This window comes from Bombyx mori, chromosome 7 (assembly GCF_030269925.1).
Source record: "Bombyx mori chromosome 7, ASM3026992v2".
NCBI classification, from domain to species: domain Eukaryota; kingdom Metazoa; phylum Arthropoda; class Insecta; order Lepidoptera; family Bombycidae; genus Bombyx; species Bombyx mori.
Genome location: NC_085113.1, coordinates 6897166 through 6911130, shown reverse-complemented (window position 1 = coordinate 6911130; position 13965 = coordinate 6897166). Strand labels below are relative to the sequence as shown.

The 13965-nt window shown below is 35.5% G+C and overlaps 3 protein-coding genes and 1 long non-coding RNA gene across 4 annotated transcripts; 2 read left to right on the top strand and 2 right to left on the bottom strand.

The window, feature by feature from the left end:
- Positions 1-1925: 1925 nt before the first annotated feature.
- LOC692837 (DNA-directed RNA polymerase subunit 6-like protein) lies at positions 1926-2942 on the bottom strand (the record flags this gene model as incomplete). The annotated part of the gene is given in 2 exon segments (NM_001046682.1): positions 1926-2276; positions 2542-2942. Coding segments are annotated over 2 exon segments (399 nt in total). The 3' UTR covers positions 1926-2088.
- Positions 2943-4024: 1082 nt separating this feature from the next.
- On the top strand, positions 4025-5064 carry RpS27 (ribosomal protein S27). The gene is made up of 3 exons (NM_001043812.1): positions 4025-4036; positions 4392-4611; positions 4905-5064. The coding sequence occupies exons 1-3, from the start codon at positions 4031-4033 to the stop codon at positions 4931-4933; spliced, it is 255 nt and encodes an 84-aa protein (NP_001037277.1). The 5' UTR covers positions 4025-4030; the 3' UTR covers positions 4934-5064.
- A 32-nt stretch (positions 5065-5096) lies between these two features.
- Positions 5097-12480, bottom strand: LOC101738529 (putative riboflavin kinase). The gene is made up of 3 exons (XM_004926380.5): positions 11885-12480; positions 6254-6405; positions 5097-6096 (listed from the first exon to the last, which is right to left on the bottom strand). The coding sequence occupies exons 1-3, from the start codon at positions 11994-11996 to the stop codon at positions 5884-5886; spliced, it is 477 nt and encodes a 158-aa protein (XP_004926437.1). The 5' UTR covers positions 11997-12480; the 3' UTR covers positions 5097-5883.
- LOC134199156 (uncharacterized) lies at positions 9648-12322 on the top strand. Its single transcript, XR_009973514.1, has 2 exons — positions 9648-10161; positions 10242-12322. It is a non-coding gene; the product is annotated as an uncharacterized LOC134199156 (long non-coding RNA).
- Positions 12481-13965: the final 1485 nt, after the last annotated feature.

Genomic DNA, 13965 nt, shown 5'->3' with positions numbered 1-13965 from the left:
TTTCAATATCTTCAAATCAATTTAGACGCCGGTTGCCAATATTAAATAGCTGCTTTAAATTTTTAGATTCGTTGGACAGCGCCTTGGCGTTGCAGATCCTTCTAGCATTACAAACGTATAAGCAACGGTGACCACTCCCCACCAGGTAGGCCAGGCCGTATACCTACTGTCTAAAATGATGTTCGTGTGCATGCATTTTTGAAGTTGTAACACGAGCTGTTGAATTAAAATGTTCTTGCTTCTTAATTATTAGTCTAAACCCTTAAGAACATGTATGTAAACTATTTTAAATTTGTATTTTCTTTTGATTTTTAGTTAGTAGTTGCTGTAACAGATTTTTCTAAAGACGTTTCATCTGTATATCGGGCGGAAAAGGTTGACGAACTTAAAACAACAAGATAGTATTTTCATAGCTTTTTCGAATTCTCACATAGGTACATGTTTACAAACATCAAGGGCTTAATCACGACTTTTTTGTTTCAATTAGTTCCTAAATGAATCTGCAACTCTACGACAAGATATGTAGGTACTTCACTTTAGTTTTTGTAAATTGGATGCCATTTTTACTTATCTCAGAATAAACTTTATAAATATGCATAGGTACTTATGTAGCACATTTATGTGCAAGGGAGAATAAATATCTAAGTATATTTTTTTATTAATTTAATAAATTTCAAGAGATATAACAGTTACCTATATACAAAATGTTACTGGTGATAGGACGACTAGTGAGCCCGCATGGGTATATACCAACCTATTTCTGTCGTAATGCGTTCGTTTCGAAGGGTGGAGCCGCCATTTATAATGCTATGGAATACTTAGAACTCAAGGTGAGTGGATGCATTTAATTTTATGCTCTTGATGTCTATGGGCTACGGTAACCACTGAGCATGAGGTGGACCGTGAGCTCGTTTACCCACTTTGACAATAAAATAAAAACTTGTGTTTCCAACTTTTACTGGTGGTAGGACGCGTTGTGAGTCCGCACGGGTAGGTACCACCACCCTGCCTATTTTTGCCGTGAAGCAGTAATGCGTTTCGGTTTGAAGGGTGGGGCAGCCGTTGTAACCTTAATGAGACCTTAGAACTTGTATCTCAAGTTGGGTGGCGCATTTACGTTGGAGATGTCTATGGGCTCCAGTAACCACTTAACACCAGGTGGGCTGTGAGCTCGTCCACCCATCTAAGCAACCAAAAAAAAAACTAAGTTTTTTTTACTAATGTTACAACTTGTGGTAGTTAATATTTTTGATTAGTTAGCGTATATTTAGTATTGGTTCTCTTCGGTTTTGCGAGTCGTAGACATAATTAAAATTGCTTCGACGGGTTAATCTCGCGTTTTTTATTTGCAGTGCCAGATGCTCAGACCTCAAAATACTGTTAGTTCGTTCGGCGTCTATTCAAACAAAACACAAAAAACAAGAACATGATAAACATGATAATATTTATTTAGACACTCTCAAAACAATATAAGTAAAAAGCCCCTGAAAAACTTATAAGATTATAAACAGCCCTTAACCACATCAAACGTGATATATTGAATATTTGACGAAGTAAGCAGCTGAGCAAATAATAAGGGCAATACTTAAATAGTCACATCCGAGGCTCCGACGAGAAAACACATTTACATTTAATTCTTTAATTATCATTATTTTTATTTGAAGAAATACCATAACTCCCTCTTTCTAATCATATTACAATACTTCATAAATTGCAAAATGTGCAGATCAGTATCTATCAACCCACTGCTGGACATAAGTTTCCCCCAAGCCTCGCATGATCTCTCACAACGATCGGTCCTACACTGCTTGCACCCAGCAAATCCTCTCTCATCAGATCAATATAGCCAATTAAAATTATAGAAAGGTTACTCTCAAACTTTGATCAGCTTAGGTCTTCTATAAAAACACATTTTTATTTTTTATTTTTATTTATTTAAAAAATTCAATCTCTCAATCAACAGTAAATATTTGAGTTTCAATACCTAATTTACTTTTATGATGATGAGATTGAATTCAAATTTGAAATGTAAAATAATTTATAAAAGTTAGAAAGATTTCTTAATGTAAACATATTTTATAATTAATTTTATTGATCTATGATTATGAGTTCATCTATGCTCCAGTCTTCATATGAATGATCCGGTAAATATCTTCGAATTATGATGGGAATTTTACCATGCTTCAACTCTTTCATGGCTATTTGTAATGGATCAGTTTCTCCTTCAAGTTCCACCATGACAGGAGCACACATTGCTATTTGCAAAGCTCTGGTTCCTGAAAAATTATAATAGTAATCCTTAGCTCTTAAATTATTTTTTCTCTGGTTCACACCCCGCCAAGTACCTTTTAGTAACTAAGTCAAAGCCTCCACAATCTTTTCGTTATTCAAAATGGACCAAAAACCTTAATTTGAATCATAATCATATTGACGTGGTGCTGAATGAACCAGTCTAATATAACACACGGTTTGATTGCGGGTAAGTACTTAATATAAGAACGAATAACACAAAAAATTATCCTTATTCAAATATAACCTCACCTAAAACTCTCGCGCGCTCATATTTGGTCATGTACCGAGTAGTTATACGTTTAGATTTGTCAACTCCACCGCCAGCCTGTCCCAAAGCCAGACATTGCACATTATAGCCATCTTCTTCCTGTTCTTCTGTTTCTTCAATGTTATCATCTTCTTCTGCAATGTCGTCATAATCTGCACCACCATCATCGGCTTCGTACTCCTCATCTGCCATTTATAAAATTAAAAAATAGTATTCTATTGAAGAAACTTATTTAAACAACGTTTTTATTCTTATTGTTATGAACAAAGAATAAACACTGAGTAGGTAAGTGATCGTAGGATTTTAGCAAACTATCTTCAAAACAACAATTAATGTTGATCGAAGCAAAAGTCAAAAGTAGTAGTAGATTTATTTTTCTAACTGGCAACTGGCAAGGCAAATATGTCATACCATATTATTATAGCCTAATATTTTATAAAAAAAATTATATGAAAAATTATTTTATGAAATAAAGTTGATTAATATGAAACATGGCATGAAATGAAACGAAATGAAATGAAATCATATGAAATGAGATGAGATTATATGGCATGAAATATAATCTCAGTAAAATGGTGGTCATTTACTGAGACTTTTTCTGTGGACCTTTTGGAGGATCCCGAGAAGCTACGTTCAGCGGCTTTGTTTCATTTACCTATCGAAGCAAAATATTAATAATAGAATAAATTCTACTCACATTTCACAACTTTTTTTTTGTGTAATGGATTCGTTAAGGAAAATAGCTCATACAGCTAAAACTTTTTAAAATAAGGAGTTTACGGTACGACAAGTGTTGTAACCTTCTTTTCCATATTCCATTATTTGAAATATACTTCAAACACATTGTCATTTTTACCACCTATCATTATTATATTTTATGCTGTCTTGAAAACATTGTTTTATTATAACAAGTAAAATAAAACTGATTCTCTAATGAAATTCAATGGTAGGAATTTAAATGTAGGATTCAATGAACTCTTTTTAAAAGCCTTGTTTGATTGTTGCATAGTCGGGCATTTTTACTGATACTAAACGATTAGTAATGCGCTTTTATCATACGTTTAAACCTGAAGAAATATCAAATTGACGAACTTAAACAATTTAGATTATTGCACGAGCTTCCACCAAAGAATATATGTACATATAATGTATCATTTATTGAAGTTTGGGGATAGGCTTCTGTATATAGTATTTCATATTACTATTTGAATATGGTTTTATGAAAGTGATTTTATGTTTTTCATTATATCTCTTCTCCCTTCACTTATTTTCCAGCTCTCTCTAAACTGTTGAAATCGTTCTATTTACTAGCGGACCTTGTATCCGCTACAAATCCTAGCTGCATTGATGGCGTTGGACAATTTACTCTATGCTCCAAGTGATAGTCTATGCTTAGTGATTGATAGTTGATACTTGTCGTTGGTACTCTGGACGCCTTTCCTTTTCCGGTTGTGCATTAAAGCTGTAACCATGCCGGTGTGTATTTTACAAAATACATTTGTTAAAATAGCGTAAAGTGACTTCATTGGTTCTTTAAAGATATGCGTGTGCTAATATTAATACAATAGTATAAATTAGATAACGGTATTGAGTGCAAGTTCAAATAAATACGGTTAGACACTGAAAAGTACACATGGCATAAAATGTCAGAAGCAATTGATTAATTCACATAAATATACTGCAAATCGTAAAATACATCAGTGGAGTAGTATAATATCGAAATTTGAACTTGAAAGTATAATAATTAAGAAATGAAAAATTAATTTAGGTGAAGAAAAATATTAATTTCGATTCATGGTGAAATAACCTATTTGCGTGTTTACATTTCTAGCTCGCAATTGATTTGTTGCATCCTTCCCCTGCGTCGGAGAGGAGGAAACATAAGCTTAAGCGGCTAGTGCCACATCCTAACTCTTATTTCATGGATGTTAAGTGCCCTGGCTGTTACAAGATTACAACAGTTTTTAGTCACGCACAGAGAGTGGTGGTCTGCGCTGGATGCTCAACGATCCTTTGTCAACCCACTGGTGGCCGTGCTAGATTAACTGAAGGTAAGATGCTGTAAAGTTTGAAACCTGAGTGACCCATAACAATGAATTGCACAATCTTGCACAATCTTGTTTAAGCTCATATTAGTATCAGTCAATATTTGATTCAATGATTACCCTATTTTGATTATTTGAGGATACTACATTACTTTTAATAACATTGCAAATGATACGTTTAGCAGTCTGCTTGAAGTGTTGATTACTCCATACACTATGAAATGAACTGTTAGCAAAAAAAACAATTAGATTGCTAAACAATGCAAAAATTAAATTATTTCATTTAATTTTGTTTTCAGGATGTTCTTTTAGAAGAAAACAACATTAACATTTAAGTCCTGGACAGAGCCCTATTTAATTTTAAGATTTTTTTTCCAATTGTATAATGGAGTGATATTTTTCAAGTTCACTACAATGGATCCATCTGAGCATTACAAATAAAGGCTTTTTCAAAGGGAATCTTGTCTTTCATTACAAAAAAAACAACCAAATAACAATAGTAAGTTCTTTAATTTATTTATTTATAAAAGTATATTGCACAATCTTTAATATATATATATATATATATATTATTAGTCAACAATATCACATTATATGGAACAATGGTTTTCTAAATTCGATTTTTTAGAAACAAAAACATTTTCTTATTTACTATAACTAACCGAAACATGTATTTTGCATGCATTCAATTGTCCTAATTGTATGTAAACCCCTCTTGAAAAGAAATGTGGATACATTCTGGTGAGCGATTTTTTTTAAATGTTATTGGTATTGCTATAATTATATAGCATTGAATATATAGCTGTTATGCTGCTTGTATTTTAAAAGTGCAAAACGTTTTTAAAATTTTGATTGCCAATAATTTTAAATTGATCTTTGAAATGCATAGCTGTACAATGTTGGATTTTGAGTTTAGGTGGGGAAATTTTAAAACAACCAGCACATTTTTTAAAGATTTAGTAAACTAGGTTTTAACTCATACCACTGTATTGGCACAGAGTTGAAATTATAGTAGAAAACATACAATGTAGCCCAGTTGACAAAACTTTAATATTAAAATTTCTATGCACGTGCAACACTAAAAGTTCTTGATGTGAATTGTTTGCTAATTTCCTTACTAGTGATTTGGGGATCTATTCTCTTAAAGTTGAACCAACAATAGCTATTTCCTTTTAGTAAATAATTTGATATTTGTTTATATTTTTATAACTTCAAATTGATTTGGAAATGGGATATCTTATGTATCTCATCCAGTTATAGTTATTGATCATTGATCAATTACATGCTTTTATTGAAAAAGCTATGATTACGAAGACTTTGTGCTGAGGGTTGCTTTAAATTTTGTTCAGAATTTTTTATATCTTCTCGAATTTGCTCTATGAGAGCATCCAGACAATTGAAGTTCTTCTCTCCCCTCAGATACCCAATTAGAGCAATTTTTAAATTAGAACCATAGAAATCACCCTGGAAATTGTGCATTATATGGGTTTCCTGAAAGATAAAAAAATTGACATTATATTGGGACTCTTATTCGATCCAGTAGTACTTTTATCAACAAAATATGTCATATTAGTAATTTAAAAACAAAATAGACGAATTAATTCAGTTTTATAGTGACGTTATTTAAATATTAAGTTAGTCAACTCACAACAGACATCTCTTTATTTTGGTAAAAAGGACACCATCCTATATTTGCTACCATCTCATATACAGGTCCTGTGTCAACTTGAGCCCATCCATAATAAACACCTGGCTCCAAACCTTTTGGTAAAGATTTTACAACTTCCAAAGGATAATTAGCTGAAACAGATTAAAACAGTTGTAGTGTCCACTTATATAGAATGCAGCAATTCTTTATTCATATTTTAGCTGTATACAACTACTCGACTTAGTTGGAACTTAACTCATTAGAATATTAAAATAAAATTCCACATAAAAAATTGGAACTTGTGCTTGTGCAAAAAACATAATTTGTGAATTGTGGAATCGTTAGATTGGGTACTGGTGACCCCTTAAGGATCATATTTTTACTGCTAACAAAATATACATGGGATATTAGGATGGGAATGGTTTAATTCCTAAATACGAAAACAGATTAGAAGGCGGCAGAACATTGATTTTCTAGTATATTTTAAATTGTTTGAGGTCCTAAGGCCCCCAGGTGAGGCTTTATCGATTATTTATTAATCCAGCTACACGCTTTACTTCAGGTCAGGTTCACCCGGTTATCTTGATCTCCGCTAACACTGCGTCGCCAGGTCTGCTTGGGATGGGATGCTTTCAGTTTGTCCTGGGGGGGTCCACTTCGGGATGTGTATGGGATCTCTTCTTAGAGTATGGCCTATCCATTTGAGATGCATGATCTGCTTGTCAAATGTCAATTTCTCAACACTCCTCTCACAGGCGTTAGTTGGTGATCTTCTCAGATCGGAAAAGACTAAGTAATTGCCGCGGCTGCATAGAATTTTTGGTTAACCTCCATATTTCGCACCCATGCAGCAAGACTGACTTCAATTTAACGAAAGATCAATCGAGTGACTCCTTGGGTCGCCATATGGGTCAAAGTGTGAAGGTAGCGCTTTGGCTATTCTAGAAACCGTATCCTTTTCTGCTCCTCCAGTTTGAGACAAGACGTTACGTCTATACGCGAACTGTTGAACTCGATATATCGGTTCTGTATTTAAAATTAATATCTAATAAATAAAAACTTTGTTATCCATCTGGGTTAAGGGCCTTGTACAAGCAATTATTCTTGATAAGACGCGTAACTTGAGAAGGTTCTCACTCAACCCCTAACCAATGGTGGCTTGTGTCGCCGACATGACCACCAGCGATAATCTATTTTTAATTTATGTATTTTTAATATCAAATGTCGTATACTATTCAATAAGATAGTATTAATTTATTCTCTACGGGTTTTGTGTGAATGATATCTATTTTGTGGTATAAATGCACGATAGCATACTGTAAAGCAGTACGAATAGAGGCTGTGGATAGAACATTGCAAGATATAAGGAAAAATGTTAGGCCAAAGAGACACAAGAGGAAATTAACGTCTGCTTAAAAAGCTCTGGACTACGACCAGAATTGATGATCAATATGAGGGCGAAAATAGACAGTAATAGTTATTAATACTTTTTTTTTGTTACTTCAAATTGGCGAAGACACGTACTCAATCAAAGACGGTACCATGCCTCTGCCCCAAAATATGTGCCAGTATTGTAGAACTTACTTCATAACGCTATTATGGGGGTACCTAATTCAGCAGATCTTGAAAACTTGGCTTTGTGAGCTATACGGAGGCTTGAGCTATCATGAATATACGATCATTGAAGCCAAATACACTGTTGCGTGTGAAAGAAGAGGGCTTGTATGTTATTGATTCCTTATGATTCCTGGGCTTGTATGCTATTGAACATTAGTGCGCTTAAAATATATTTGTAATTGTAATAAAAATTGTAAGTCCACTCAAATCGTGTATTGGTCTGAAATCGAATGCTCTGGTCAGCGCTGATGGAATGCGGTGCACGGCACAAGTTGTGATACTTCAACCATTTGATAATCCTCTTAACATGTAACTTCTATCTATCTATAATTTTATCTAATCTATATAAATTATAAGTTTTTATTTATTTTTCATTGCTTAGATGTGTGGACGAGCTCACAGCCCACCTGGTGTTAAGTGGTTCTGGAGCCCATAGACATCTATAACGTAAATGCGCCACCCACCTTGAGGTAAGTTCTAAGGTCTCGTTATAGTTACAACGGCTGCCCTTCCTTCAAACCGAAACGCTTCACGGCAGAAATAGGCAGGGTGGTAGTACCTACCCGTGCAGACTCACAAGAGGTCCTACCACTGCTGGTGGTTACACGAATTATAATTTTGCGGGTTTGATTTTTATTACACGATGTTATTCCTTCACTGTGGAAGTCGATCGTAAACATTTGTTAAGTACGTATTTCATTAGAAAAATTGGTACCCACCTGCTGGATTCTAACACCGATGCATCGCTAGATACGAATGCACGTCGTCTTATCGTATAGGCCACGACGACGACAACATGTTTTGTGATTACCGTAAATAAAGCTCTACGCAGCTCTTTTGCGATTTGCCAACAATATTTGCAAATGCACTGCTAATGTTATTATCACCTTTTTGCACAAGGCGGCTCTGTATCAATCGGATATTTATTAATTATCCATTTTAATTGGCTGTATTTTAAGAACTACTTGCTTACCAAACTTGTGTACCAAAATACATTTAGATTACAAATTCTCCTTTATGCTATGTATGGCGCCTCGCGCCATGCGAATGACCTCGCAACAACTGGTATAGGTAGGTACAATTAAACCAAATAAAACACGATACTGATATGGTATCATACCGTCATACGTTAAAAAAGACATTGTAACAGTCTGAACACTATTTTTAATTAAGTAGTAATACGTAAGTAAGTAGTAAGTCGTAATTGCTAATAAGTAAATTCATTTTTTTTACATTTAGAAAAAATCATGTCTACTTCCAAAATACTTGTTAATAACGCGAAAGTTGACAGACAGAACAACTTTATCTTTAAAAAAATTATTTTGTCATTGCGTAAGTTGTTAAGATTATGTTGATGTCCAATTGCTCGGCAGCGGCTATGACCGGAAGCTCGGTTTTAACATAAAGAAGTGTTGGTTGCTGGCGTTCAACTGCCCCATCAATGAATGTAGCAATTATTCTTGCGATTTCTTTCACACAAATCTCCGCGAAACTTACTCTTTTTTGTGTGAAGTACCTACCTATTCTAGAAACTTGTTTTTCATTATTGTAAGCATTAAATTATTCTATTAAACATGAAATTAAGTCAAGATAAAAAAAGCAGGACTATGTATTTTGCAATGTTAATCTCATTTGGAACACAAAACTTGTAGTTGCCAAGTCACGGAGTTTGTATTAACGTTTGAGTTTATCATAATATTTTTATTATAATCTTGTTTCCATGTTCGATGCCACAACCAACAGTGGGCACTAATAAAATATGGATACTACGAACTGGACACTTTTTTCCACAGGAAAAATCACCGAATCCCCGGTATATGGAACCTCACTAAAAACTCCTGCCGCTCACAGCCGGCGTCCAACTCCGGACCGGGCCGCAGCTCAGTTCGGGTTACTGAGATGGCGGGACAGGGTCGACGCAGAGCATATTACATCCATTCCGCCGTCCCAGACCCCGGACCGGCGGCCGCCGACACGACCACCGGTTCCCTCGGTCGACGTGCCGGGAGCCCGCCTTAATGGCGTCGCGCTGCACCTTCGGAGAAACGCGGTCTACCATCACCCAGCTTCCTATTACGGGCGAGCACGCAAAGCACGCCCCGCCTGGGTTCCTCCGCGCATAAAGCGGGTGGAGCCCGAAGCTCTTAAGGGCCGAGTCACGAATGGAACCTAGGTCCCGAACCTCTGCTCGGCGGCGATGGATTTCTGCGTAGTGACCAGAGCTTAAACCAAACCTCTAGCTGTTTCTTCATAGTCCGTCCGCCGTGCGTAGTAGCACAGATTTGAATTTAGTAAGGATAATTTTGCCAAAGAGAACTTTTATTTTTCCCAATAAAAACACTTAAGAATTGTTATGTATTGTATTCTGTAGGTGGTGGCTTCCCCCCGGTGAAGATCACGGGGCGACCTGAGAGGGCCGAGATCGCGCGGCGCGCTACCTGCACTCTAGCGCGCCACTAAGAAGATACGAAAGAGCAATCGGTTGGCGGTGTATCGCGTCCAGACCTGGCAGGCTGTTTCTGGTCCAGCGGGGTATCCCAGAACACCAGCGGCACCGTCTGGGCGGCCTGACGGGCTGCCGTACCAAAACGGCCGACGTTTCCGAGCCTTCGATTCGCCTCGAAGGCTCCGTCGGCCGGGCGTCCTTGGGGTGAGCTGCGCCGTCTGGTTGTAGTGTTGACCGCGGCAACCTCTTTACCTCATCCGGGTTCTGACCTCGGTGGGGATCGGACGCTTGGGCGAAAAGTGCAGGGAAGTCGTTTAGTGGGTAGGGCCCTGAAAACATCCTTGGGCCCGCGGACTCGCGGTCGCGGACGAGTCCCACATACACCGTGCGCCACGTAGGCGCGGGGACCTCGTACGAGGATCGGCCCCCGGCACGAAAAAATACAAAAAAAGTATATTGAATTAAGCGAATCCAAACTTTGCTTCAATTTTGATAAAAATGAAATGCATTTAAATTTTACACCTGTTTAAGCAGTTAATTAATTATGCATTCTTAACGTTAATTAATTCTTTAATTTGTTACTGCTGTGTGTGGTGCTGGAATCACCAGTATTGTAGAACAAAAATGTAATCATTAGTGGATTGCTTCTCTGTGGGATTGTAACACCTACATAGCTGTTTTAGCAGAGTCTGAAGAGCTCATGGCTCACCTGAGCTTACAGGAGGCCTTTTTCTCAAGACTATAGACACTATCAAGCTTCAAACTAAACATAGGCAGGATGCTTTTACTCATCTGCAGAGTTGCTTGTAGGTACTTAATATTCCTTACTTATATAGATGAGGATACTATTACATTACCAAAAGTAGTACCTAGCAGTAACTAGAGGAGGCTTGATTTAATCACAAATGTGGTGTTAATCATATGCTAACTTGGGAATTATTTTAATTAAACCAAAACAAATGTTAGTTATTTTGTACACAAAACTATGTATATTTCTCAAATGCACCTTTATTTATTTATTTTTTATCTTATTATAGCTTTTAGCCCTATTTGACTTAAAATTGTTCTGTATTTAAGACAGAGATATAATTTTATGATGGACAACAAATTCCTTATTTTTAAAACTTTTTCTGAACACACATTTAAAGTGCAAATAAGCTACTTTTGCCTATTTACATTAGGTACCACTTGACCTCCAATGAATTACAATTGTTGTAAAACCTGTCAGTTATGTTCATTTCATATACCAATGACTAATGGACCTTATATAAATAAATGGTGAAACTCAATCAAATCACATTTGATAGGTTAGATTTTTTCCATTTAACTATAAAATCTTAAGTCTGAAAAAAAGTTATTTTAGCTTAGCTTCACTGTTGCTATCTAAGTTTTTAACTATAAATTTTTTGCACATGATAATTTTTTATTCCCACTTTTTTTTTAATATTAACATATTTTGACATTATTATTTTCACATATTTTAAAACAAGGTAGGTATTTTATGACCATTGGTGAATACTGGTTTTTGAGACAAAAATTAACGTATGTCTACTTCAAAATTGAATTACCTGTTGGGCATCCTAGTTCCTTAGAACCTCTTCCAAAACCCTTGACTACCTCTCCTTCAAGGAAAAAAGGCAGAACTGATGACATTTTCCTCAATTGAAAAAATATTTTCATGCGATTCTTTTTTTTACTTAGAAGTAAATGAATGAACTAATTACGAAAAACTGACGCAATAAACATTTCATCACCAGACACAAAATACAACTAACTGTGTGGCATTCATCTAGGTCACAAGTTAAGAATGATTTAAGTAATTTATAACGATAATTTAAAAGTGATAAAAATCCATAGATTAATTATTACAAATTACAAGCCTTATCACAGCCATAATCTTGAAACTACACACAAAGTAAACAAACGTTTCCTTTAAAATTTAAACAGGCTTTCATAGTGTTAACTGTTAATTTAGATCAAAATATCATAATCAAATATTATCAAAATGACGCTTGACAGCTGATTCACATTTCAAGTAGGTAGGTATATTGCAGTTATGTACCGTACCGTACTACCTATGTAGGTACCCTTCGTAAGATAAGAAGAACCACCTTAAATGGGGACAAGTTGAAAAAGTATCATTATAACTCAAAACCCAACAAAAATATCGCTAGCTAGCAAGTGGTGGGTGACGCACCCTAATTGGTTATTGGTTGCAATTTCATAGCCACAGAACACTATTACTTGTTCGTAGCGACTGTGACTGTACTACCTACCTACTTACTTCCACCATCCGTACCGTATCCATACCTACTCAAATATTCTTCTCCTTCTGTTATTTAGTATGGCAATGGCTTCCAACTTCCAATGATACCATTGCTGTCAGTGTTGGGTTTATAAAAATGTTAAAATTTTAATTAATGTATACGTACAAATTCTATTGCAAATTGACATTGAGCGGAATGGGATTTTTTTTTTAAATTATAATCAATCGAGTTGAAAATTAAATGGAATGGTACGAAGGGAGATGAGATTGAATGGAATAATTTCCATTCAAATAGTGGGAATTTACTAAGACTTCACTAACTGACTTGACTGACTTAATGATGCAGTGGTTAGCGCCCCTGACTAGTGCGCCGAAGGTTGTAGGTTCAATTCCCACATCGGACAAACATTGTGTGATGAACAGGTTTGTTTGCTATTTGCCTGGGTGTTTATGTGTATCTATATATTTAAACGTATATATGTATGTTTGTTAGTTTCTGGTACCCATAGCATAGGGTATCTTAAATTGGGGCCCGATGACCGTGCGTGCTTTGTTCCCACTTATTTATTTTTTATATTCTGAGTTTTTTGAACCTCCGAAGATGATACGTCTAGCGATTTTTTCATTATCCCACGATTGTGTACTTTCAGTGTTAGTAGCTACATCCCTATTAAGAAGTGTAAGCTGTAGCCAACACTAGTAATATTTTAAAGTCAGTGGATAGAAGAGTAGCATAAGAACACTATGGTCTCAAGAAATTTTAAATCAATAAAAACAGTAATGTCTTAAATAACTAATATTAATAAAAGGTTTGTTTCCATCATCTGAGCATTTCCATACCCTTCACACAGATCCTATACGGTTAAAAAGTCTATATTATTATACGTTTGATTAAATCTGCAGAAATACTAAATTAACAAAATAGACCAATAAACAACTTCGGTTTTAGCGTACCCATTTAACAGAGATTTTATATATGTAATTATTCTATCGCCTCTCTTTATTTTAATTTGTTCCGTGAATAGTTAATTGAAATAATAGAGTAAGATGAACGAAATGTGGCCGATTGCGTAGTGCTAGTATGTACTAAGAATGCATGCCTACCTGCTAGCTTGCTTAGACGGCCAATTTTCAGGTATCAGGTCATCATGGTACATATAATCATTACTAACTTCACGTAAATTCTGAAAGCTGATCTTTACGTATATTTTAGGCAATATCTATAAAAATAGGTCGCCAATACTCCCAGACACTTTCCGTCGGCCGAATTGCTTTGCAAACGCTTTAAAGCTCCCAAAATAATGACCTAACTTCACGTAAATTCTGATGCTTCATTTTTATATATTCCACCAGACAACTATTTTAAAACGTCTTACAAAAAGA

Bases quoted from the DNA above. Each gene is read 5' to 3' on its own strand.
- LOC101738529 (XM_004926380.5), bottom strand. From the start codon at position 11,996: ATGAAAATATTTTTTCAATTGAGGAAAATGTCATCAGTTCTGCCTTTT. The intron at 6,406-11,884 runs GTAATTCAATTT...AATCTGTTTCAG, and splicing joins GGAACTAGGATGCCCAACAG to CTAATTATCCTTTGGAAGTT. The intron at 6,097-6,253 runs GTGAGTTGACTA...TTTATCTTTCAG, and splicing joins AAAATAAAGAGATGTCTGTT to GAAACCCATATAATGCACAA.
- RpS27 (NM_001043812.1), top strand. The intron at 4,612-4,904 runs GTAAGATGCTGT...TTTTGTTTTCAG, and splicing joins CCGTGCTAGATTAACTGAAG to GATGTTCTTTTAGAAGAAAA.